Source organism: Stylophora pistillata, chromosome 3 (genome assembly GCF_964205215.1).
Source record: "Stylophora pistillata chromosome 3, jaStyPist1.2, whole genome shotgun sequence".
NCBI classification, from domain to species: Eukaryota; Metazoa; Cnidaria; class Anthozoa; order Scleractinia; family Pocilloporidae; genus Stylophora; species Stylophora pistillata.
The window spans coordinates 40,058,433-40,080,964 of record NC_142521.1 but is presented as its reverse complement, the minus strand read 5'-3'; the positions used below and the strand labels follow the sequence as shown (position 1 = coordinate 40,080,964).

The following is a 22,532-nucleotide window of genomic DNA, read 5'->3' as shown; positions in this document are numbered from 1 at the left end:
CCGCCAATCCGTTAGCCTATTCACCCCCCCCCCCATTCACTAAAGCTACTTCGCGAAAGAGATTCAAAGGAACTCGTACAATTCTAGTGATTCAGAGGAAGATGATTGAGGATAAATTCTCTACTCCATAAGAGGAATCTATGCAAATATTAATTCCATTTCACAACAGATGGTACAAAATAGAACTCACCGGTAAATAATTTGTGTATTTACCGATACACTTCCTCTATGTGTAGTTGTTATTAAATGTTGATCATTATTCCAGGATTGAATTGTCAATAAGGGATTAAATTTTGGGAGGGTTTTCATTCGTGGGTCTTTAATTTCACAATTTTTTCAACAATCGTGGTAAACACGAGAAATTATTTACCATTATGGTTAGGTATTTCGCTTGCTGGCAAGCTCCGTGGAAGATTATCTACATATATCCGAAAAAGGAGACTAGAATATTGCCTTAGACTCCACATATACAAGATGGCACCGATTTTAAACAGCTCGCAAAGGCACGAATCGGAGCATTTTCGTGCAGCAACTTTACTTTCAGCTTTATTTGTCCTCGATATTTCTTTCCTCTTATTCCGTTAGTAGGTCAACTGACATGTCACCACACTCATATAAGAATTACGGTCTTTTCGTCCAAAAGTTTTTTCATGTATGTCTGTTCTTCTAATCGTTAAGTCCTTTCTCGATGCAAATAAATAACTTTTAGAAGGCTATAGACAAAGCTATATAAAGAACTTATTAGTGCGAGCCGTTGCCATTTTGGTTCCGATAGCTTTAGTCACCAATCCTCGTTCACGAATTCAACGAAATTACGATAAATACACAGAGAAGATGCTTATTTGGGGTCATTTTTGGCTTAGTTTTATTTCTTTATCATGTTGGGCTATGTTGTTGGTCATGTCGGACACTTAGTGATGTTACCCTTATATTAGTTGTCTATTACGCCCAATAAACCATGAACGGCAAGTCTTTATTTTTGTCACTATTTAATAAAATATATCGCGTTACAACTTCATTTAAAACAATGTTATAACTTTGACGAAAAGACTTGATATTGGACGAATGGACCTAAGACTTTAGACGAAAAGACTCATTGGAGGAAAAGACCAGATACCCATATAAGGGTCCGCCTGTGCTTTGCTAACAATAAAAAAATCATATTTCTTAAGAAAAGAGACTGCATTAGAGGCTTTGTAAAAAATATTTTATTTGCTGCTATTACTAAGAAAAAAGTCTTCCTCACAATACCTGGGTCAGCACAAAAAGTTGCACATTCATCACAACAGAAGAAAAGTCTATAATCATACATCTGAATAATTGACTTCAACTTCAACAATGGCAGTATTCTAAGAAACATTGCAAAATAAACATCCATGCTTACACAGGAAAGGTTCGTTCCAGGATCCCTTTTCTGGACTTGTGTTCATCTGTAAATTTAACATTTACCTTCAGCACACGCCAGTTTAGATGAAAATTTATCATTTCTGTTCTTTTTCACGACTGTTCCAAAGAATGTCCTCAAACCACGTCAAGGCAAAAATGTATGCATTACTTTGTTCTTTATTCCAGGGATCTTTATATTTTTCTTTCAAAGCTCTAAGATTAGTTTGGCTTCCCATAACAAAAGTATCATTTCTATTCACGAGTAGTTTCACATGCACTGCAAATTTTGAAATAATTTTAGGTGAAACAGATAATTTTTATGCTGAATTTACGGTCCATTTATTCACCAGCCAAATATATACTCCATTGCTTTAGAGAAAATATTTGCTTCTTTCTGAGGAGTCCTGGCTCCATCTGGGACAACCTGCCAATGAAAAAAATACCCAATTCAGGATGTTTACATTTTATTTTTATTTCTAATTAATATTTAATCCAATAAATGGTTTGAACCTGGGGGTAACATGTAATAGCGTATTCTAATCGTCTGGGTGAGTGCCCTCCCGAGAAGGAATTTGGTCAGTTGTGGTGACTGACATTATGACAACCTGAGCAGAAATCATCATCAAAGCTAGAAGATTCCAATCAGTAACCTATACACTACAAATTGCCTACAAGTGCACTTGAAATTTTGTCAACTAATATCAACAATTTGAATATCATTTCAAAAAACCTAGCTATTAATTAGCTTGTGATTCTACCTCAAGAAAAGTTTGTCTAATATAAAGACTCTATTCTGATTACCCGATGGTCACTTCGAGCAGCTTGGTAAGCAGCAGTCAACGGTCGCACAGGGACAGGTTTACTCGATGTCGTAGATGTTACCATGGTTTCATTCCTATTTGTCGTTGATGGTGTGCTTATATTCTCTTTCCTAAAAGTTTCCATCACACTCTTTGAACAGCAAACAATAAAAGCAAGTTTTAAAATGTACTGTGCTGCAGTTCTTACTGAGTTAAAGTTCTAAGTCCTCCTGAATAAAGGTTATGTTCAGTACAATATCCTTTACATACGCTCCATGAGAGAGAAATTCAAGGACTGATCATTTAGGATGAGATGGAAGGGTGGTATTTTTGAAATGATACCCCTAACACTTACCAACCCTACCCTTCCAAAGATCCAATCAGTGGATTTGACCCACCAACTAAGCTTGAGGCTCACTATTGTTACCATAATAATGAAATTTTATTTAGCTGTGTCACATTTGTTGGATGTAACCCTTTTCAAAACTGTTGGCCCCAGACCCTTTACACCCTTACATCAGTGTACATATTCTCCATAATGTTCTCCATACATTTCTTAAGGTGCTGATAAGGAGAATTTGTTTAATAATCAAGAGCTTCTTTAAATGGTGTTCATTTCCTTTATTCTTGTGGGTGATATTGTAAGGAGAAATTAGATGCTGCTCACTCAAAAGGATAGAAGGGAACAGGAGATGGACCTGTCGTAAACTTAATGTACAACTTATCTAGACTCAGCAGTGGTTAATTTATAAAATGTTATCAACACCTTGAATCTTACCTTGTCAATACAAGGCACAACACCAACCATGATGTCACTACCATATATCTTTCCATTTTTACTGAGAGCCTTAAGAGTACAAACAATCAGACCATTTTAGTGAGTTATCCTGTAAAAGTCATTTCTAAAATTCAAACAAACACTAGGCTAACACCAGGTTTCTTACGAGAAGAATAGGAGAAGATTTTATGAAGACAAAATGTGGATGGAACAAAATATTCTAGGACTTAATTATTACACTGAAAAAAATGTAAAGATTAGCTATTATATTGATCAACATTTTCAAAATGCTCAGTTCTTTTAAAATGCTTCTTGTTTAGTCTAGTCCAAAATGTTTTTCCACTTTCATCTTCTCTGAGGATTTATTTCAAAAAGCTCTGTTTTTGCTGGACAATTTAACCAAATTAGTGTGTAAAGAGAGTCTAACCATTTAAAACAAGTCGCCTCTTAGGGAGTAGCTATTCCTGATGTGAGCCATACAGCTTTACATGGTTCGATAACTTAAGAATCTTATCAGTAGATTTTGTTACTCACCTTTTTGGCTTGAAGTTTTGACTGATACTGAAGATGCAACCAGTTCCCTTTAGATGTCTAGAGAGAATATAATTATAATCATGATAGTTACTTTTAAAATTCCATTGCATCAAATGCACTATTTACACATATCTATTATTTCCTAACTAGTCCGACTCTGGAAAGCAAAGAATTGACCTGACCTTCAATTTGGGTCTTCTAAGTGAAGCTATTAACTACATGATAATTTGGATATATCAACAAAGTTGAAATGGTAAATTGGCCACCGTAACAATTACAAAAGCTGACGTTTTGAGCATTAGCCCTTCGTCGGAGCGAATAGAGGAATTGTGGGTTGTGTGTGCTTTTAAAGGCAGAAAATGGAGCTACGTTATTGGTGGGAACATGGCAATGAGAAAAACAAGAATAAATTAGTGGAATGAAAAGTGTTTGTTGATCCCTGTGGGATTTAAACTACCGGTTTGAAAGATGAGCTTTTGTTCAAGATTTTTACGGCTTTCCGTGCTACGTAGTAAGTGTAAGGAAAGACCGCAGATTGCCATATGTTGCTTAGAATGATTAGGTAAATTAAAATGTCTAGCGACTGGTTTCGATCTGTGCTTGTCATTCCTTTCCACGTCTTGAAGGTGTACTTGGAATCGGTCACCCAGTTGATGTGGAAAGGAATGACAAGGACACATCGAAACCAGTCGCTAGACATTTTAATTTACCTAATCATTCTAAGCTACATATGGCAATCTGCGGTCTTTCCTTACACTTAGGTAGCACGGAAAGCCATAAAAATCTTGAACAAAAGCTCATCTTTCAAACCGGCAGTCTAAATCCCACAGGGATCAATGAAAGCTTTTCATTCCACTAATTTATTCTTGTTTTTCTCGTTGCCATGTTCCCACCAATAACGTAGCTCCATTTTCTGCCTTTAAAAGCACACACAACCCACAATTCCTCTATTTGCTCCGACAAAGGGCTAGCGCTCGAAATGTCAGCTTTTGTAATCGTTACAGTGGCCAATTTACCATTTCAACTTTGTTGATATATCCAAATTATTTCGTTACTCCCACCGACGCAGCCCCAAACAGTTTCTTTAGAAACTATAAGCCTTTATTAACTACATGCATGTACATTTATTTATAGTAGACTCAAAACCATAACCACTTGTTCAGTGTTTAAGTGCTCCTGCTATGAAAACAATTTGGTATTATTCTCTCTAAATTCCAATTTTGTATTAGCAAAATAAAAATTGTTGCAGTAAAAAATTTCCAAATAAGTCTAAATTTCTTGGAATGAGCAATTTCTTGTTTTAGTTACCACCGTGGATGTCAGTAACCTTACAAAAATTATATAGTTGATATTTAGTTTCTCCCCTCTGCTTGTGACATGAATCAAACAGGGTTCACATTCTTTTCAATCTATATTAACTCTGTTCAACAACTTTCTGGGCTTTCAGGTCTTAAAATGCTTGTGAAAGGAACTGTTTGCCATCACTGTGATTCACTGAAATTCATACTACCAGCAAACATGGTTTAAACTTACCACACTTTTTATGATGTTACCATATTGAGAAAATTGTTGCAGGATAAATGAGGAGGCAGGCGGTGGGAAACTAATTTAAAAACAACAACAACATTAAAAAATTATAATAAATAAATAAATAAATAATAAGGAATCGAAAAAGAGATAGATTAGCCAAGATCACCCACAATACAAATCAAACAAATTCTTGTACAAAAATTGAGCCACTGCTCGTCAACTTATGATCTTTTATAATGGGTTTACTTTAAAAATCAAAATTACTTATAAATAATTAAGCAAATACACATATCTTACCCAAATACTGTGACCCAGCACTCATCCAGTATGTCATCACTTGATATCGCCATCCTAAAATATATGTCACCAAATTGTACTTTTTTTTTTCAAATTCTTGTGAGTAGCATTTTTCATTGATTCTGTCCAGAACTTACACTGTCTGCACCACAGTATGAGGTGAAATAATTACTGTATTCCCTCAAATAACTACCCACAACATCCAGTATCATGAACTCCTTTGCCACATCACATCCATATACAAGTATCATATACTCAACATTGATCAAATAACATGACTGTGTAACAATTTATTAATAGAAATGTCTAAAATTTAATGAAGTTTGCTTAGTACCCTTGAGTGTAGAATGGATCAGTCTGTGTTGGTGAAGACACTGGGCCATGCTGAGGACTGAAATGTTGTGAATCTAAACCAGACATAGTGACATTACTGCCTGGAGTAGAATGACCACAACTCTTTCTAACAGATGTCATTACAGCAGTGGCCATGGTCACATCCATTGGCTGTAGAGAAAATGACAATTATATCATCAGTACTAATCAAAGGTGGGTGAAATGAATTTGATTATTATTTCCTGATTTTTCAGAAATTTCAAAACAGTTGAATGTGTACTTTGCCAGGGTTAGGATTACCCTGCACAATATTTAATGTCACCTATCTCAACTGTATAATATTAAACAATAAGTTTTATACCTGGCAAATGATCAAGTAATATTCCACCAAATCCAATTGTACAGGAGATTATTTCATCATTTAACAAATGAAATTAACACTAAGAAGCATATATCTGACATCACTATTTTCAAGACATTTTGTTTTTTATAATACAAAACAAATAGATTCCTTGTTGCCATGGGTCTGTATAGTAATAAATCACAGAAGACTACAAAATGTGGTTAAAACATCTTCAGTGACACAGTCAGCTGCAGATTGAATGCCACCTTTTTTTGGAGGAAAAAAGATGTTTTTTATGTTGTTTTTGAGGCAATGACACAATTTAAACCATTAACCAACTGTCAGTTGCCCATTATTTATCTATTCACCTCCGTCATTTATCATATATTGGTAGTTAAGAAACTCAGATGTCCTTTACTAAGATAGAAGATTAAATTAAATTGGTTTTGATTTTTGAGATGGCAAGAAAAGCCATGGGTTAATGCAAGTCTAGCCACAGAAATCTGAGGTACTTAACCAGACTTTCTGACATTAACCTTTTCACTCCTAACATCTTACCATATTCTGAGGAGGAAATAAAAAATATTCCTAGTCACTTCATACTGAGGAAACCAGGATCAGCTGTGGTTGGATGGGCCATTTTGCTCAAGTACAGACTTAATCTTTTACCTTTTTTATGTATAACAAAAGCCACAGTTACCTGTTCTCTGTTGAAAGGAGAATTGGTGAAATCTGAACTTCTCGCATCATAAAGTCCCTCAACAGGAGGTGCACTGACAGAATCTTTAGTTGTGCAACCCACAGTGGTTGATCTAAATAAAGAGATAGTAATCAGATATTTACAAAACAGATGATATGAATGATCCATGTATATCAATTTTTTTGGTCAATAACAGGAAAAGAGAAAAAAGTATGGCTTCATGATTTGAGGTATTTGCTTTGTTTTGTTCTGTTCTGTTTTTGTTTGGTTTGTTATTTTCATATCATTAGCACATACGGGCCTATTTCGCCACGGTCGCTCCATTTTTGTATAAAATATACCTCTAGCTCAGGAAACCCATACTCTAGAAGTCCCACGGTTTCTTTAGGCTTTAATTTCTTCCCATTTTCTCCAAGCCTCCTGGTTAGATCAGTTGGTTAGAGTGCTAGACTGTTGTGCCAGAGGTTGAGGGTTTGAGCCCCAGCCTGACCAACACTCAACACTCAACTGAGGAGAATGTGCTACCTTTCTATAATATCAAGAAGTGGATAGACATTCTAGTCTTCTCAGATAAGGACGAATAAAACCATAGTTAATTTGGTTAGGCAGGGGACGTTGAAGACCCCACTCATGAGATTACTGTGATGTGGTCTGGCCTGTTTACTGAAGATTAGGGGGAGGGGGCATCTTCAAATAAGTTTCCTTCGATTGATATTGTAAAACTGCTTGATGTGATCTGGCTTAAGTCCCCTGAAAGTGTTGTGATGTGCCTTTGAGTGAATTGCATAGAAAAGGTGCAATAGAAGTAACAAGTAAGTAAGTAAGTAAGTGTATTTTTAGTTCTTCAGTACTGGCAAAAACAATGCTGGAATTTATATCTTCAATTATATTTTGGGCCTGTGCATTGTCTGAAGTGGCAAATACCTTGCAGGCGTCCTTTCTAATTTGTTTCCAAGTCCTTGAGATCTAAGTGGTGTTCCAAATTGATGCTGGTACTGTCTTGGTGATGAAAATGTTCCTGACTGATCAGGGCTTCCATTGTATGATCCTAGAGAAGAGCCAGCCAAAGGTCTTCCTCTTGGGAAGGGCTGAGAAACAAACAAAACTAAATGAAATGCCCATGAAACTTGTCAAGGTTGGGGAGTCTGTTGGTAAATAATTGATAAGAGATCCCTCAGTCTCTCTATTATTACGTCACTCTTTCTACATGGCATGCTGTACCACAGTACTTTTACACTTGGTATGCCTGTAGCATTCACTGGCTAACACCATCTGCCACTGAAATCATCACGCCTAGACAAGGAGATCGCACACTGACTTAAAACTAATGAATCGAAAGTCGCTCGGAGCAGTCAAAGACAAGATTTTAGTATTAAGTGTAGGCATTTGTACGTAAAATAAATATGGCGCCAAATTTAAAAATATCTATATGTACAATGATGAACAACTCAAGAACTAACGAATAGTTTTCTTAGAGAGGTAGATGCAAACTTAATGGGACTGATCATTAACAACAGTAACGAATCGATAAAAGATAGAAGTTATTTTTGAATCTACCGTACCGAAGCAGCCGGTGAATTCCCGCCGAGGAGATACTGCGGCAAATAACCAGGAGAGGACGGAGAACTCATGTTATGTTCGTGAACTAAATAACCGGAGAAGAAAACAAATGTTAACCACACTCAATGTTTAACACTTCCTCGGAGTGATCTAGAGGTCTTTTACCTTGATGATCCATGGAGAGTTTGCTCCTTCCTGAAAATCGAACAAGATTCCGTTTCGCTCTAAAGTTTCCTCTTGCACAGCGGACTTTCTTAAAGAGACAATCGAAGATTGAATAAGTGACGTAGTGAACCTCCATGCGCGTGCGCGTTTGGGAAATGTTTGTTGGCCGCCATTATAACGTGCAAACGTGCAACTGATTTGCGAAACTCCTGATTTGCTACGTTGCGGCGTGAAGTTCGGTCAAAAATGACTTTCCTAAACCGTGCCAATCAAAGTTTTTTAACCCATGCTCGCCTTTGGTATCTTGTAGATGCGAAGGATCAGATCAATGGGCGCTTAGCTTCATATCTGAGCCAAGTTTTGCAAGGGAAGACGAAACCTATTTACCATCACACGGATGACGTTGGTGATTACGTTGTGGTGATCAACACGAGACATATTGTTTTATCTGGTACCAAGTGGAAAAACAAACTTTATCGTCATCACACTGGTTATCCGGGTGGACTAAAATCTATAACTGCAAGAGAGCTGCACAAGCGAGACGCTACAAGAGTCCTATGGAGGGCTGTCTACGGAATGCTTCCGAAAAACAATCTCAGACCCATTTGGATGAACAGGTTGTTCCTTTTCGAAGACAGGGAACATCCGTACGCGGAAAATATTTTTGCTAAATTGGAGGGCCCAGCTCCCTTGCCCAAAAGACTGGAAGAATTCACAGCGGAAGAAATTGAGAACTATCCCAAACTCTTTTAATCAATGTTTGGGTGCCAGTTCCCATTAAGTCTAACCATCAATTCCTTTTTCACCTGTAAGAATGTAAATTTTGCAGGGAAAATACCATGAGGAAATACATGATGCAGTTAAGTTGTGACTGTACGTCTTTGTAAGTCATGGATGACTTTAACCATTACAGGCATTTTTCTGTTCACTGGTTACTTGCAGATCATGACATAAAGAATAAAAGGTGCAATTCATCATTTCATGGTCAACCCACTTTATTCCATTAGCCAAGTAATTTCAAAGTAGCTATTGTTTTTTTTAGGCAATGACACAATTTAAACCATTGACTTATCATCAGATGCGCATTATTTATTGAGGTACCTCTGTTGTTTACTGTTTATCTAGTAGTTAAGAATCTGATGTCCTTTACTAATGTAAGAGAGTTATTTAATTTTGGATTGGATGGTTTTTTAGGTGACAAGAAAAGCCATGGGTCAATGCAAGTCTGGTTGCAGAACTTCAAGGTGTCATTAGACTTTTTGGCATTAACCTTTTCACTCTTAAAATCTTCTTTGTAATTCCCCGCACTGTCTACCATACAATTGTTACGATGTCACTTTGGAGAATTTGGTATTGGATCAATTGATAATCCTGTAATTGGTATTTTTCTTTAATCTCATCACTTGTCTGCTCATTATTGCCTACATAAGGGTTAAGCAAACTTAATATTGCTTTCATTTCATATTAGACAGCCTCAATCCATCCTTGACAGTGGCTTTATCTGGTCCTGACAAGGATTCTTAATGGGCCTTCTAGTAATAATTTGTGTGGGCCAGTTGAGTCTTGATTTCTCCCTGAGCCAACTTATGAGGCAAGAGAATTTTGCCGTGGTGACTTTTTGTTTTAACTTTGCTGATTGGAAGAGAACTTTCCATGCTTATCACAGGTGTTTCCAATTCTTGAAAAATACTTTAGTTGTAATAAAGAGACTCTACAATAATCATGTAACCAAATGCAGTTTTCTTTTATTGTTAAAAAAAGGGAAAAAAATTTAGCAACCTACTCGTCTCCTTTTCAAAGTCTAAACAGTTAAACAATTGTTCATGCCAGTTTTAAGGTTGAGATTTTGTCATAAATTGACAATATCGATAAAACTTGCAGGCACATTTAACCCTTTTCCCTTGAAAACAAACAAAAAAAAAACTTTAAAACTATTCCATGAGTATTGTACAGCCCTGTTATTGAGTACACAAGTTCATGAGTTACTAGAGTTAAACCATACTTTCTTAAAAAATTAGTTTAACCAACATAGAAATATTTGCACACCACCACAAAACATGCTCTCAAGAGCACAAGGCTAGAACGGGTTAGCCCTTGATTAGAGGAGAACAATGTCTATTGTGCAAAGTTCAGCTTTAGTAGTTGAAGACATGCCTTTCATGTTGCAACATTCATCAAGTCTTTTTTTTTTTTTTGTTTACTTAAAGTGAACCATCAAAAGTACCACTTGCAACATCTACCATTTTGGGGAACTTTGCTTTCTTAGTGTCCAACTCTGTTTGTGCCCACAACAACAGTTTCAACAAATTAGACAGCTTGGGTGAGGTTTCTCTGTGTTCTGCTTCCAGAATGGCAGCATTCAATTCACTAGCCACCTTTTGTCTTTGTGAAAGACACAGCAATTCACCAAATGGCGAATCCTCTGGGTTATCAAACGCCAGCAAACCCATAGTTCGCTCTAGTTCATCCAGAAACTCGGGAGATTCCTTGCCTTGTTCAGCAAGCTGGTTCTGGGCAAAATCAACAGCCGATTCAATGTCTTTGTCACGAATTAACTCTATTAGGCGTTGTTGCTGAAGATGGAAATACAGATGCGGTTTACAGTCAAGTATCTCAGGATTTAGCTTATTTGTAAGAGCGATTGCTTCTTCGATGTCTCCACGTTGGACAGCGGCTCTTATTTTAATCCTTTCGTCGAGATTTTCCAACGGAGCACAAGGCTGCGTGCCGGATTCTATTTTAAATTTCTCGGCAGCCTCTTTGAAGCCCTCCGTTACAAGGTAGTCCATGATCAAACGGTTCATGTCTGCCCTCTGAAATCGCATGTCTGTTAACTTTGTCATCCACTCCTCTCTATTTCCCTCTTCTCCTTTTTCTGCCTGGTTCATCTGAAAGGAAAACAGCTCTTCTTATTGGTGCAAAAATCAGAAATTGTTTAAAAAATACAACACTTTCTTAAATCTTGTTTTACAAAATGGAGGGTTACGTTATGCTCATCACTGCGCATGAGCACAGCTGGTTTCAAATCGAGGCTACTCTCTCGTGTCCTCTTTCCCCCTTTGCTCTCTTGCGATCAGAGGTAAGCGAAATTGCATTTGAAATCGTCTACCATCCTAACTTTAAAACAGCCATCAGACGATAAATTTCATATGAAAACATTTTTTATAGTCTCTGTTTCCGTTTTGCTCCTTTGCATTGTTGTAGCTCATTTATATTAGGTTCAAGCCATGTCTGAAGTTTCTCATTTCAGGAAATATTTGCTAGTTGTTTTCATTTCAACATTCGAGCAGTGAATTTTGCCGGGTATAGAAACTGATAAACGTAGTGGTTTCAGGCTCAAAGTTTCATGTGAGAATATGCGTCACCAAAGGAAATTAAAATGGTTTCAGAATGGATTTTGTTGTGGTGCATGTTTGCAAATCCTGTGTCTGTTCGTCGTATTATATTCCGAACGGTACGAATTAGTCGAACTGTGTAGCAGTTGTTTTAACATAATCTACTAAGGGCTTGTACTTTGCTCAGATGATATACAAGAACTAATAATTGCTTCTATTTTTGATAAAATCTACGCTGCATTCAGTGTCGTTTTTACATCAATGTAAGTGGTTTGACTCGTATAAATTTCTGCACATGTGAAACTTCTTAACGATAAACGCAAGTACATCTCGAACAAACAATTGAAAAAATGAACATCTTGTCATTCTAGTAAAGGTAAAAATGTGTCTAATGTTCAGGAAGTAGAAGCTAAGTGTGGTCTTATTGTGGCTCAGTCTATGACTACTGTCTGTTTTCATGGTTGCAGAGACCCAACTAACCAATGTGCTTATTTGAAGGTTTCTTTAAAAAATTCAGTCTGTGAAGAGTTGTTGCTCTTAGATAGCTTGAAACCCTGTCTCTAGGAAAAGTCGTGATAATTAAAAGTTCTTTGTTTTGTAGTACATCTAGTACAAGGTGCTGGGGAACCAGCCATAGAAGGGCTTATTTCTCAGTCTTTCTGCAATGTTTATAGTTTTACCCTGAATTTTAAAATATGAAATTGGGCTTTTGTGCCAAGTTTTTAAATTTAGTTTCAAGCTCCTATGACTGCCTTTCTTTCTAATTTGGAGAGTTTCTGTTTTCATCATTATGTACATCAAAGCTTCAAATTTGACAAATTAGGATCCAAGTTCCAGTTTGAAGCCTTAACTTTTTAGAATGTGTTTTAATTGTGAAAAGTAATGTGTCTGTGGTTTCAAATTTCTAGCTAACCAAGGACAAAATGGGAGCATACAAGTACCTTGAGGAGCTTTTCAAAAAGAAGCAATCTGACCTGTTACGGTTTTTACTGCGTGTACGATGCTGGCAATACCGCCAACTCAATGCTATCCATAGAGCCTCGCGACCTATGCGTCCTGACAAAGCTCGACGTCTTGGTTACAAAGCCAAACAAGGGTATGTGATATACCGTATCCGTGTGAGACGTGGTGGACGTAAACGCCCGGTACCTAAGGGTGCAACTTATGGTAAACCTGCCAATCAGGGTGTGAACCAACTGAAATTCCAGAGGAGTTTAAGATCTGTGGCTGAGGTAGGAGGTCAAAGCACTCTTGAATTGTATGCTACTTTCAAGGCTGGTTTTCATTTGTCAGAAAATCCAGATGGGGAGACATTTTTATTGTTTCTTAACTGTGGCATATTTTGTTGACAGTTGAATGTGCGAAATTGTAAATGTTCTCAATTTTCTAGCATAGTGAACAAAATACTGTTATATGGAGAATTGAGAGTGTTTCTGTTTCCCTTATATATTTTGGACATTTTTGATGGTTGATGGTTGGTGATCTCCAAAGATGAATCATTTGCCTCAGTTTTGCTTGTCAAGGATGAATGGTGTTTTGGCTCACTATCAATGTGTGGTTCATTAGCCTTAGTCCTGACACATTCGATAGTGGGGGACTGTTCAGATGCTGATGTCTTGAAAATTCTTGATGAGGATATAGCATTTTCTGAGAGGAAATTTAAATTGTATGGAGGGATTTGTAAGAAAACAAATTAATGATGCTTTCTGAGGGAATTTCAAAGGTATTTTAAATGGAGAGATGGCTAAGCATTCTTGTTTTTAAGGTTGGCCAATTCTCAGCTCTATCAAGGCCACATTGACATCTGTCTGCCAACACAGAAGACTAGAACCGAGACAACTATATGACGATCATGACATGCTGGTCCATTATTAGACTTAGTAACTGGCCACAGATTGGCAATTAAGGCTCTGCCCCTCATATTAGGAGATGGGAGGGATGATCAGGCCCAGTTCAAAAGAGCCATAGGAATCGAGTTTAGTCACCTGCTGGAATGATGCATTTTAAGAGTTCTCTAGCACTCAAAAGAACTGAATCCTGCCGTTGGCCACATAATTTCTTGGAATGTTTCTCTCTGCTTTATTGTAATTGAACAATATTTGGTAGCATGGCTCAATTTAGTGGTGTTTTAATCCCACACTTGTTTCACTGAAGCTTTGAATATTCTCAGTGTTTGTGATGAATGCATTGCTCTCTCATGTAGCATAGTTTCGTTTAATTATTGAAATGAATTTTTCTGAGAAGACAGGAAATTTTGTCCAGATTTTCTCAACTTGTTTGACAACCAAGTTTCTTGTTCTGTGTCAGCCATGAGAAGACAAGCTGCCATAGAGTATGTTTAGATTTTTGGTTGACTTAATCAAAAAGCCATTGTGCTTTCCTAGAAACCACTGATGTCATTTGAACTGCCTTTAACAGGAGCGAGCCGGCCGATACTGTGGTAGCCTGCGAGTTCTCAACTCCTACTGGGTGGCAGAAGATTCCACTTACAAATTCTTCGAGGTGATCATGGTGGATCCCTTCCATAAAGCTGTGCGCCGTGACCCAAGAATCAACTGGATCTGTAAACCAGTACACAAACACCGTGAGCTCCGTGGCTTGACTGCCGCTGGTCGTAAAAACCGTGGTATGCGCAAGGGTCATAAATACAACAAGGTGATCGGCAGTTCCCGTCGTGGATCGTGGAAGAGGCGCAATACACTGTCTCTTCGCCGATATCGTTAATTGTTTGATAATGATAATAAAACCTGCCATAATATTGCTTTGTCCTTGTGTTGATGTTGTTTTTTTAAAGGAAGTAGCTTTCAGGGGAAATAGTTCCCTTGCAGAGAAATCTTTGAAAAAAAAACCTAGATCACCTCGTTTCTTTTATGATTTGTGATCAGAAGTCGAAAGCTTGCTGAAAGGTTACTCACAAAACGATTGCCTTAGGAAAAAAAAGGGCTATCCTCAGAACAGGTTCTTCCATTTGTGAACTGAAATAGGCAGAAAAGAAAGGAAAGAAAACCTCTAGGACTAGGATATCTTTTTATTCAAGGGCTTCGATTTGGCATGGTGAAACTTACCTCGGTTTGTTAGATCCTCCATCCCAATAGCTCATTACCCAGATTTCCTCCATGGTTAGTGTTTGGGAAGGTCTCAAGCAGCAGTTATAAGATCGGGCTCTGCGACTAGACAAAGCAAGAGTACTAAGGGGAAGTTGTTGACCACTTCCTGGTAACTGTTAAGTACTTTACATCGCATATTTGAGCAGATGTTTTCAGGGACGTAGCTACCTGGACGCACGGTACGCACGTGCGTACCTGAAAAAGTCGAAAGTAAAAAAAATAAATATGTGAAAAATAACAAAAAAGCAAAAAAAATGAAAGATGGTGGTTTTTTTTTTTTTTTTTTTTAAAAAAAGCACAGCTCACCGTGATGCGAAATCAAAGCACGAACCAGCCGAGAATGGACGGTAAGAGGTCTTAAACCTTTCAGCCCTGAGAGGGACTGGGTTCTAATTTCTCCTTGCGCTATCACTGCTGAGTCGAACCGGTAAGGTCATGAGAATAAAGGAAATGTCACCAACTCAACAAGCTCTTGATTGGTGAATAAATTCTCCTTGTCAGTACCATAGGAAATGTGTAAAGAACAAAATGAGGAATGTGCATACTGATGTTAGGGTGACATGTAAATGGTTAAAAGTCAGCGGTAGACCAGCGGCAACAGGCTTTAACTGAAACCGTTGGGTTATTTTAATAAGGGGATCGACAAATTCTTTGAGGTTACAGGACCTTAAGTGTTTCGGTGCGCCCTCAGGTCGTGATACCAGAATTAAGGAAATGACAAAGGAATAAGACGCGGTTTGATGCTACTCTGATTTAAAGATTTATTGAATGTAACCGAATTTACAATTCATCGACCCTACGTTTCGACACTCCTGCCTGGTGCCTTCATCGGGGGTGATCTGATTGTTGCAAACGATCCGGAATAGGCAAGACAATGGCTGCGGACGGACGGTTAGTTTGTGGTTCTGATGATGATCATGACTCACTCCCAAAAACCGAGTCTTGTTCGCTAAACCCTGAGGTCTGTGAACTGGGATGTCTTCATTTTAATGACAAGTTATCGTGGTCGAATGACCTGGAATCGCTTAAGAATTTCGTGGTTAATTTTTAAAACTACGAGGGAAGTGGCTTACGCCTGGTGGAAACACGAAGCAATTCAAAAGTTCCAACGGTAATGTAATGATTAACTGGTATAACAGGAAACAACAAACTATGAACTTTCAGGGACGCGATGGCCCTGCTTTAAGGGACAAGTTAGTGGAACTAGTACGAAAGAAGCCCGGAACGTCAACGGATTTGCAAATCCCTGAACCTTTGGTATCAACCGAGAAAACAATGCAACCATCACTATCAAATGAAGCCAACAGTTGTCTCAAAAATAGTCGAATATTGATCGACGACGAGAGTCATACTTCATGTGGGGACTAACAGCCTAAGATCCTGCCACACCCCTCGTGCTTGTGCTGATGAAATAATCGACCTGGCAACGATGGTTAGCTGTGAATCTCCAGCAAAGATTGCATTATCAAGTCTTGTGTGTAGATCTGATGATGGAGCCTTGGCTTCCAAAATAGCTGAGGTGAACACAATTCTTAAAAATTGCTGCACTCAGAAGAGCTGGGGATTTGTTGATCATTCAAACATTCCTATCTCGAACTTAAATCGTAGCGGTCTTCATCTAAACAGGTCTGGTACCTCTCGTCTTGCCCAGAATTTTATGATTTACGCTTAGATTAGGATATTGCCGTCTGGGAATCCGATTCGACTGATGCCCGAACGTGCGATAACATGGGTAAGTTCAACTATTCTAGTATGATTTTTGGGCGAGGTTTGGTCATCGCCTACCTTGATATTAACAATGAATAAAGGCTGATGTTTCTAAAGAAACTGTTTGCTCTCTTAGTTGAAGAACTTAGAGCTTTCATGTACGACTCTAAAGTTGATATTCTGTTAATTAACGAGACTAAATTAGACTCAACCGTTCATGACAGCGAAGTTTACATACCTGGCTTCGAAATAGTTAGAAAAGACCGTAGAGTAAATGGAAGGAAAGGGGGCGGTGTTTGTATCTATTTACGCACAAATCTTAACTATCGAATACGTGATGATTTAAACAATGATGACCTTGAGTGCCTTATCGTCGAAATAAGAAAGCCACGGAGTTCAGAATTTCTGGTCGGCACCTGGTATCGACCTCCAAACTCTCCGCCTGAACGTTTCAATGAGTTTGAGAATGTAATTGACAAAACGGACGCTGAAAATAAGGAATTATATCTACTTGGTGATGTTAACTGCAATTTGTTGCCAGGAGCTTCCGCCGTATAAATATTCTTTTGTTTAAATCTAAATTAGCCCCACTGGCCTCGCTTGAGATAATGTATTCTTTTGAATTTTGTACTGGAGAACGAGGCCAGTAGGGCTAATTTAAATTTAAACAAAAGAATATTAATCCGGCAGCCATTTATGAAAGTGGTCTATAGTCTTAGTTACTTAATCACTGAACCAGCACACGTGACTCCCGTCTCTAAGACACTCATTGATTTATGTATCACCAACTCCCCAGAGAAAGTTAATTACAAATTCAGGTGTCATTCACCTTGGGATCAGTGATCATTCTCTTATGTTTATGACGCGTTAAGTCCATCATGAGCGTCATTGCTCAAGGACGATCGAAATGCGACAGTTTAAACACTTTGAAAAAACCAAATTCTTGAGTGATCTTGAACAAATGCCATGGTCGAATGTTGATTTCCGTTATGATCCGAATGACATGCCCTTTTATATGCTCATTAATTAGCTGCGTCAGGTAGCAAGCCGCCATCATCACGATCTAAGGGAGCGTGGACGGAGTTGATATGCCAAGCTTCCAAACAAAGGCGCTGATGACAGCGGGATTAGTGGTGATAATGTTAGAATTATCTCGCCGAATTGTAGGGTTAGTTAGGCATGTGAGCTCCGTCAACGCTGAATTTTCGTTTTTGAAAAAGAAGACCGATTTCTGACACTGTTTCAAATGTGTGCCAAACTGACGTTATCAGGACTCTATCGGACAGACCTAAATATTTAAACTAGAGTAGCATCAGACCATGTCTGATTGTCCTCCTGCTTGCAGTGTGAACTTGAACCTCATAGTGTACTCCGCTACGTAGCTGAGTATAAACAGACAGTTCGAGCCCGGACTAGGCCAAGTCATGTTTTTTGTTCGGCCTCAGCTTTCCGTGTCTTCAGTCTCGTTACTTAGTCAGGAGTATCTTAGCCGAACTTTAGGAACCCTTACAAAGTGAACTAATGAGTCTATTTGAAAGGTTCAGTGATCTACAACACTGACACAGGGGACCTAAGCTCTCTTTGAAAGGATGATATTATAAAGCTTTGTATGGGAGTTTAAGCTCCACGCTGTAACTCCATAGATAATACAGTAAATTCATTCTAACCTTTAGATAGTGTTGTTTGTATTATTTTTGTTCACTGATAGCGCTTTCAGGCCATTTCGTCGAGTTCTAACTAACCTCTTCTCATTACTACCTGTACTTCTACTTAGTAGCTAAGCCTAAACTCCCACACAAAGCTTTATATTATATTATCCTCTCATAGACAGCTTGGGTCCCCTATGATTGGAATGAAACGAACTGGAATCAAGTCTGTCCGCGTTCTTAACTGCTTTGATTGTCCTAAAACAATCAAAGCGGTGACATCGAAAAGGTGACAGGGTGACATCGGACAAAGGGAAAGCCCTGTTTACATAACATGGCTTTAAAAAATATTGTTATACTTTTTTTTCTGCTGAATTATCACCTTTAGGATAGATAAGAGAGGCAGACTTTACCAGTTGGTTATCATCGGCGACCAACAGTTTGCATACGTAGCATAAATTGGAAGGCTAAATAAACGCTTCATAAAATTCACTATGGCTGAGTTTTGCGACCTTTACCAGCTTTCAAGTTGACCAACTAAGGTTTGACATCCGAAAGAGCGGGTGGGAAGAAGACTAGCTAATAATAAAGCAGAACGATTATATACTATGATTACTTCGGCATGAACGATCGTATACCCATACACTCTTTCTATATTCGTGATGTGGTGGCTCTGGTACAATTTTGGCCTGTTTCAATTTTTCTTTGTAATGTCAGTTTTCTGGTGAAACTATTAAAATTTTTTACCTGTGTTCTATTATACTTAAAATATCCTTTTTAATTTTCTTTCACCTTTCACCGCAGTTTTCTTCATTCCGGAAATCGACCTCTGATTTTGCTCAAACATTCTTCGTAAACCGATCCTAAGATTGCCTTTGGTTGCTAAGAATCAATTTAACATCGGTATTGCTAAAAACCGTTCGAAGCAAACTTTTTTCTATTCGAGGTTCCAAAAAGTAATCAATTTGGAAAAATAATCATCAGCGATTGAGTATGTTAGCCATTGTTGCCTTGGATGTTACCGTCTATTCAGGTAACTTAGGAAATTGCGATGGAAAAAGATATGCTTTTGTCTCCGACAAAAGACGACGATTTTGCGTCAACAAATTGATGTTTTTCCGCTTAAAAGCTGCTAAAAGCTTCGGAAAATATTTCTTGTCGAGATCACGAATTTCACTAAAAAAGTATACCGCTTGGAAAACCATCCACTTCACAAACGTGGTTCCTTATTATAGCAAGAATAACTTCACTCCCCATGCATTGGTTCTTTATTATAGCAAGAAGAAGTTGCTTCTCAGAGGTCCGACTACAGTGGTTTGAATGTAATTAGGGACGTATTTCCTTTAAAGCACTACCAAATCCACTGTCGTTGAACAGCATACATAAAGACATTCAAATTGGGATTGAAAAATTTAGGGGAGTGTCCGCACGCTGAACTGATAGTTATTTTTTGTCATTTTTCTCTCTTTCCTTTTTTTCTTTTTTTTCGTAATCTTCACTACGCGAAAATGCGTCTGGAGCAACAATACTATTGTCAGAAACTTTTGTAGTATTGTTTCTAAGTTTTTCAGATTTGCTCTTCAATTTGCGAGGATTTCTGCGAATTATTTAAAGGAAAACAAAGGTAAAGGTGGAATTGACCACGCAATTTTTCTTACTTTAATTTAATTCGGAGGTCGGCTGTAGTTTTTCTTTAAGGGAAAACATATGACGAAACAAATTGATCCAATAACTTTGGCTGTTTCAGTTTAATTCCTTTCGCCTCTAAACATAATCAGAGTTAAAAACCTTTCTTAAAATTTCCAAAACAATTGATAATTGAATGTTTTCCAAACCATCAATGAAATCTTGTAAATTATACATCGTGTTTTTATTTTCGCATCATTTCTTTCTGAGCCAATTTATGTACTGTTTACCGAAGATTGCATTTATTCTAGCAAGCCATTATTGTGTTCAAATGCCATTGACGACGGCGCATTCGCTGTTGAAAGGCATCAGATGGATATATTCTCCATTAAGTTAGTTAACTCTTTGCCAAGCCGCTACCATGAACACAAAACATGTAAAGTAACCATGTACTCTCATGCCCACATGACCTTGTTAATTTACGCTCTCGCGTAATTTCCTTTAAGCACTGAATACCAAATTTAATTATACCTGATTATGCATTCAATTTAAGATATCATGTTGGTGCGAAATTGGGAAAAAGCATGGATTAACTTAACTCTTTTGACAGGTTATCCCAAGGCACAACGATAAACATGGGTTTTCGCTTAGTACAACTGTCACGATTAGCGACGTAATGGCAGAACTAAGGCTCTTGAGCTAGGTCAGCTAGTTGGCACAACGGTCCATTTCCTCACAACCTCACAACCAGAATCGACTGGTATATATTTATTGGAAGCGGAGGGGCCATCCACTCTTCGTTCAAAACTCAAAATCTACAAGTATTTGCTATGGCTAAAAACCAATCTACAGGACACATGAGCCCATGTCAATATTTGAATGATTCTTATGAGGATCCTGAGAATTTGTATGTTCACAATTTAATTTGTTCCGTTTTGAACTGTCTATTTATGCTACCAGGCATTTGTGGAAATGTGCTGATTATCTTAGCAGTGTGGAAAACACCGTCTCTTCAAACTCCATCCAACGGGTTACTTCTGTCTCTCGCGACATCTGACCTAGCGGTAGGACTGTTAGCTCAACCTTCATTTTCAGTTTGGCGAATTTCGCAAATGGCAGGCGACATCAAAGTTCATTGCGTGGCAGGAGTAATGTCTGAGTCTTTTGGTTGGCTTCTCGCTGGTGTTTCATTGTTTACCATTACTGCCATCAGTTGCGAAAGATTTTTGGCTGTACACCTCCACTTACGAAACCATGACATTGTCACAAGACGTGGCATTGCCAAAGTTGTACTCAGTTTTTGGTTAACTTGGATTCTTATCATTGTGTTAAGATTTTTTATCGTGAACAGGAAAATTCTCAGGATAATTGCCGTCCATTTCCTGGTACTAACCTCCGCTATAATGTTTATGGCATATATCATGATTTTCAAGCTGGTTCGACGACATCAGATGCAAATTCAGCGACAATGTTTCACGAGATCCAATGACGACTGCCGTAATCCTGGTAATAAGACCATTGATATGGTACGTTATAAACGGTCTACAATAACCATGTTGTACATTTTAGGATTTTTTCTTCTTTGCTATTTTCCATTTCTGGTCGTTATGCTTGTTGAAATTGCCATCGGGGAGACTCTTCAAACCAAAGTGGCCTACTTATACACAGTGACATCAATTTTTATCAACTCGGCAGTAAATCCGTTAATTTATTGCTGGCGTATGAAGGAAATACGAATGGCGATCATGAAAATCATCAATTCAGTGCGTGTTAACGCTATCGAGCCAGAGAGGTCAAGAAGTTGTGTAGCTACAAAAAGACATCCGTCTATCGAACTTCAAATTATACAACATCATTCATTACGGAACATTGAGCATTTGGCGAGAGTAACTTAAATACTCAGATTTTTAATTCTACAAAATTTGAAATAAGTAGCGACTCGAAATCGAGAATGTACAAAAACTGTTCGAACTAGCAAATAACTATCTAATTTAAAAATTTTCGACTTACGTCATTTGAGGACTCAAAAAAAATTGCGTGTCAGTGTTGAAAGAACATGAAAATGTTTTCATTAACAAACTCTTCACCCATGAACCGATAACGAAAAAAAAAAGTCACGCTAAATATTTCGAAATTATATATTTTTCATTCTTTTAATGTTGTCAATCTTGATTAAAAGGAGTTAAAAAAAAATTGCTCTGTTTCTTTGAAGATTTCAAGTACAGGATGTGGCATTGTTGGTTTAATTTGTGACCGGTTGCTGAAAGTTTCCCTTGATTCAACACTAATCTGAGTATGGGTAAATTATTCAAAGCAATAACTTTGGTCATCACACCTAAAATGATAAATTCATCAGTCCAAAACCAGAGATTGGCTGGGGCTGTTTCGGATTTTTTTTTACGTTTAATGACAATTTCATGGACGGAAATTTTTAAAGGACTAAATTATTGCCTTTTGGGTGTGGCGGGAGCGGCCAAGATCATTATACTCCCGAAGTTAGACGTAATTCTTAAATATTTAAAATATGTGCGATTATAGTTCCAAAAAAAGTTATTTTTTCTTCTTAAGAAGTATCAAACTAACTGCCTTCGATGTTAACTCTGAGACTTTCAGCTCTCATAATTTTAGTGACAATCGTTGTAGTTTCTCTCGATACGCGACGCCATGACAAGATTTGTAGCACTA

At 37.8% G+C, this 22,532-nt stretch overlaps 4 protein-coding genes and 2 pseudogenes across 4 annotated transcripts; 4 read left to right on the top strand and 2 right to left on the bottom strand.

The window, feature by feature from the left end:
- Positions 1-1,190: 1,190 nt before the first annotated feature.
- LOC111344573 (nucleoporin NUP35) lies at positions 1,191-8,542 on the bottom strand. Its single transcript, XM_022951816.2, has 11 exons — positions 8,427-8,542; positions 8,264-8,346; positions 7,626-7,789; positions 6,702-6,813; positions 5,660-5,829; positions 5,326-5,379; positions 5,032-5,101; positions 3,499-3,555; positions 2,965-3,033; positions 2,188-2,337; positions 1,191-1,810 (listed from the first exon to the last, which is right to left on the bottom strand). The coding sequence occupies exons 1-11, from the start codon at positions 8,437-8,439 to the stop codon at positions 1,730-1,732; spliced, it is 1,023 nt and encodes a 340-aa protein (XP_022807551.2). The 5' UTR covers positions 8,440-8,542; the 3' UTR covers positions 1,191-1,729.
- Positions 8,543-8,578: 36 nt separating this feature from the next.
- On the top strand, positions 8,579-9,403 carry LOC111344567 (large ribosomal subunit protein uL13m). The gene has a single exon (XM_022951810.2). It carries the CDS (start codon positions 8,673-8,675, stop codon positions 9,177-9,179), a length of 507 nt encoding a protein of 168 aa, XP_022807545.2. The 5' UTR covers positions 8,579-8,672; the 3' UTR covers positions 9,180-9,403.
- Positions 9,404-10,347: 944 nt separating this feature from the next.
- On the bottom strand, positions 10,348-11,314 carry LOC111344566 (glucose-induced degradation protein 8 homolog). Its single transcript, XM_022951809.2, has one exon. It carries the CDS (start codon positions 11,312-11,314, stop codon positions 10,628-10,630), a length of 687 nt encoding a protein of 228 aa, XP_022807544.1. The 3' UTR covers positions 10,348-10,627.
- Positions 11,315-11,400: 86 nt separating this feature from the next.
- LOC111344571 (large ribosomal subunit protein eL15) lies at positions 11,401-14,519 on the top strand. Its single transcript, XM_022951813.2, has 3 exons — positions 11,401-11,505; positions 12,670-12,993; positions 14,180-14,519. The coding sequence occupies exons 1-3, from the start codon at positions 11,401-11,403 to the stop codon at positions 14,483-14,485; spliced, it is 735 nt and encodes a 244-aa protein (XP_022807548.2). The 3' UTR covers positions 14,486-14,519.
- A 1,208-nt stretch (positions 14,520-15,727) lies between these two features.
- Positions 15,728-16,630, top strand: LOC111344559 (uncharacterized; annotated as a pseudogene).
- Positions 16,631-19,291: 2,661 nt separating this feature from the next.
- On the top strand, positions 19,292-22,020 carry LOC111344572 (histamine H2 receptor-like; annotated as a pseudogene).
- The last annotated feature ends 512 nt before the right edge of the window (positions 22,021-22,532 follow it).

Bases quoted from the DNA above. Each gene is read 5' to 3' on its own strand.
- LOC111344573 (XM_022951816.2), bottom strand. The intron at 6,814-7,625 runs GTATTTGCCACT...CTCTTTATTTAG, and splicing joins TTAGAAAGGACGCCTGCAAG to ATCAACCACTGTGGGTTGCA. The intron at 3,034-3,498 runs GTGAGTAACAAA...TGTACTCTTAAG, and splicing joins CAAAACTTCAAGCCAAAAAG to GCTCTCAGTAAAAATGGAAA.
- LOC111344567 (XM_022951810.2), top strand. From the start codon at position 8,673: ATGACTTTCCTAAACCGTGCCAATCAAAGTTTTTTAACCCATGCTCGC.
- LOC111344566 (XM_022951809.2), bottom strand. From the start codon at position 11,314: ATGAACCAGGCAGAAAAAGGAGAAGAGGGAAATAGAGAGGAGTGGATG.
- LOC111344571 (XM_022951813.2), top strand. From the start codon at position 11,401: ATGGAGGGTTACGTTATGCTCATCACTGCGCATGAGCACAGCTGGTTT. The intron at 11,506-12,669 runs GTAAGCGAAATT...TCAAATTTCTAG, and splicing joins TTGCTCTCTTGCGATCAGAG to CTAACCAAGGACAAAATGGG. The intron at 12,994-14,179 runs GTAGGAGGTCAA...TGCCTTTAACAG, and splicing joins GTTTAAGATCTGTGGCTGAG to GAGCGAGCCGGCCGATACTG.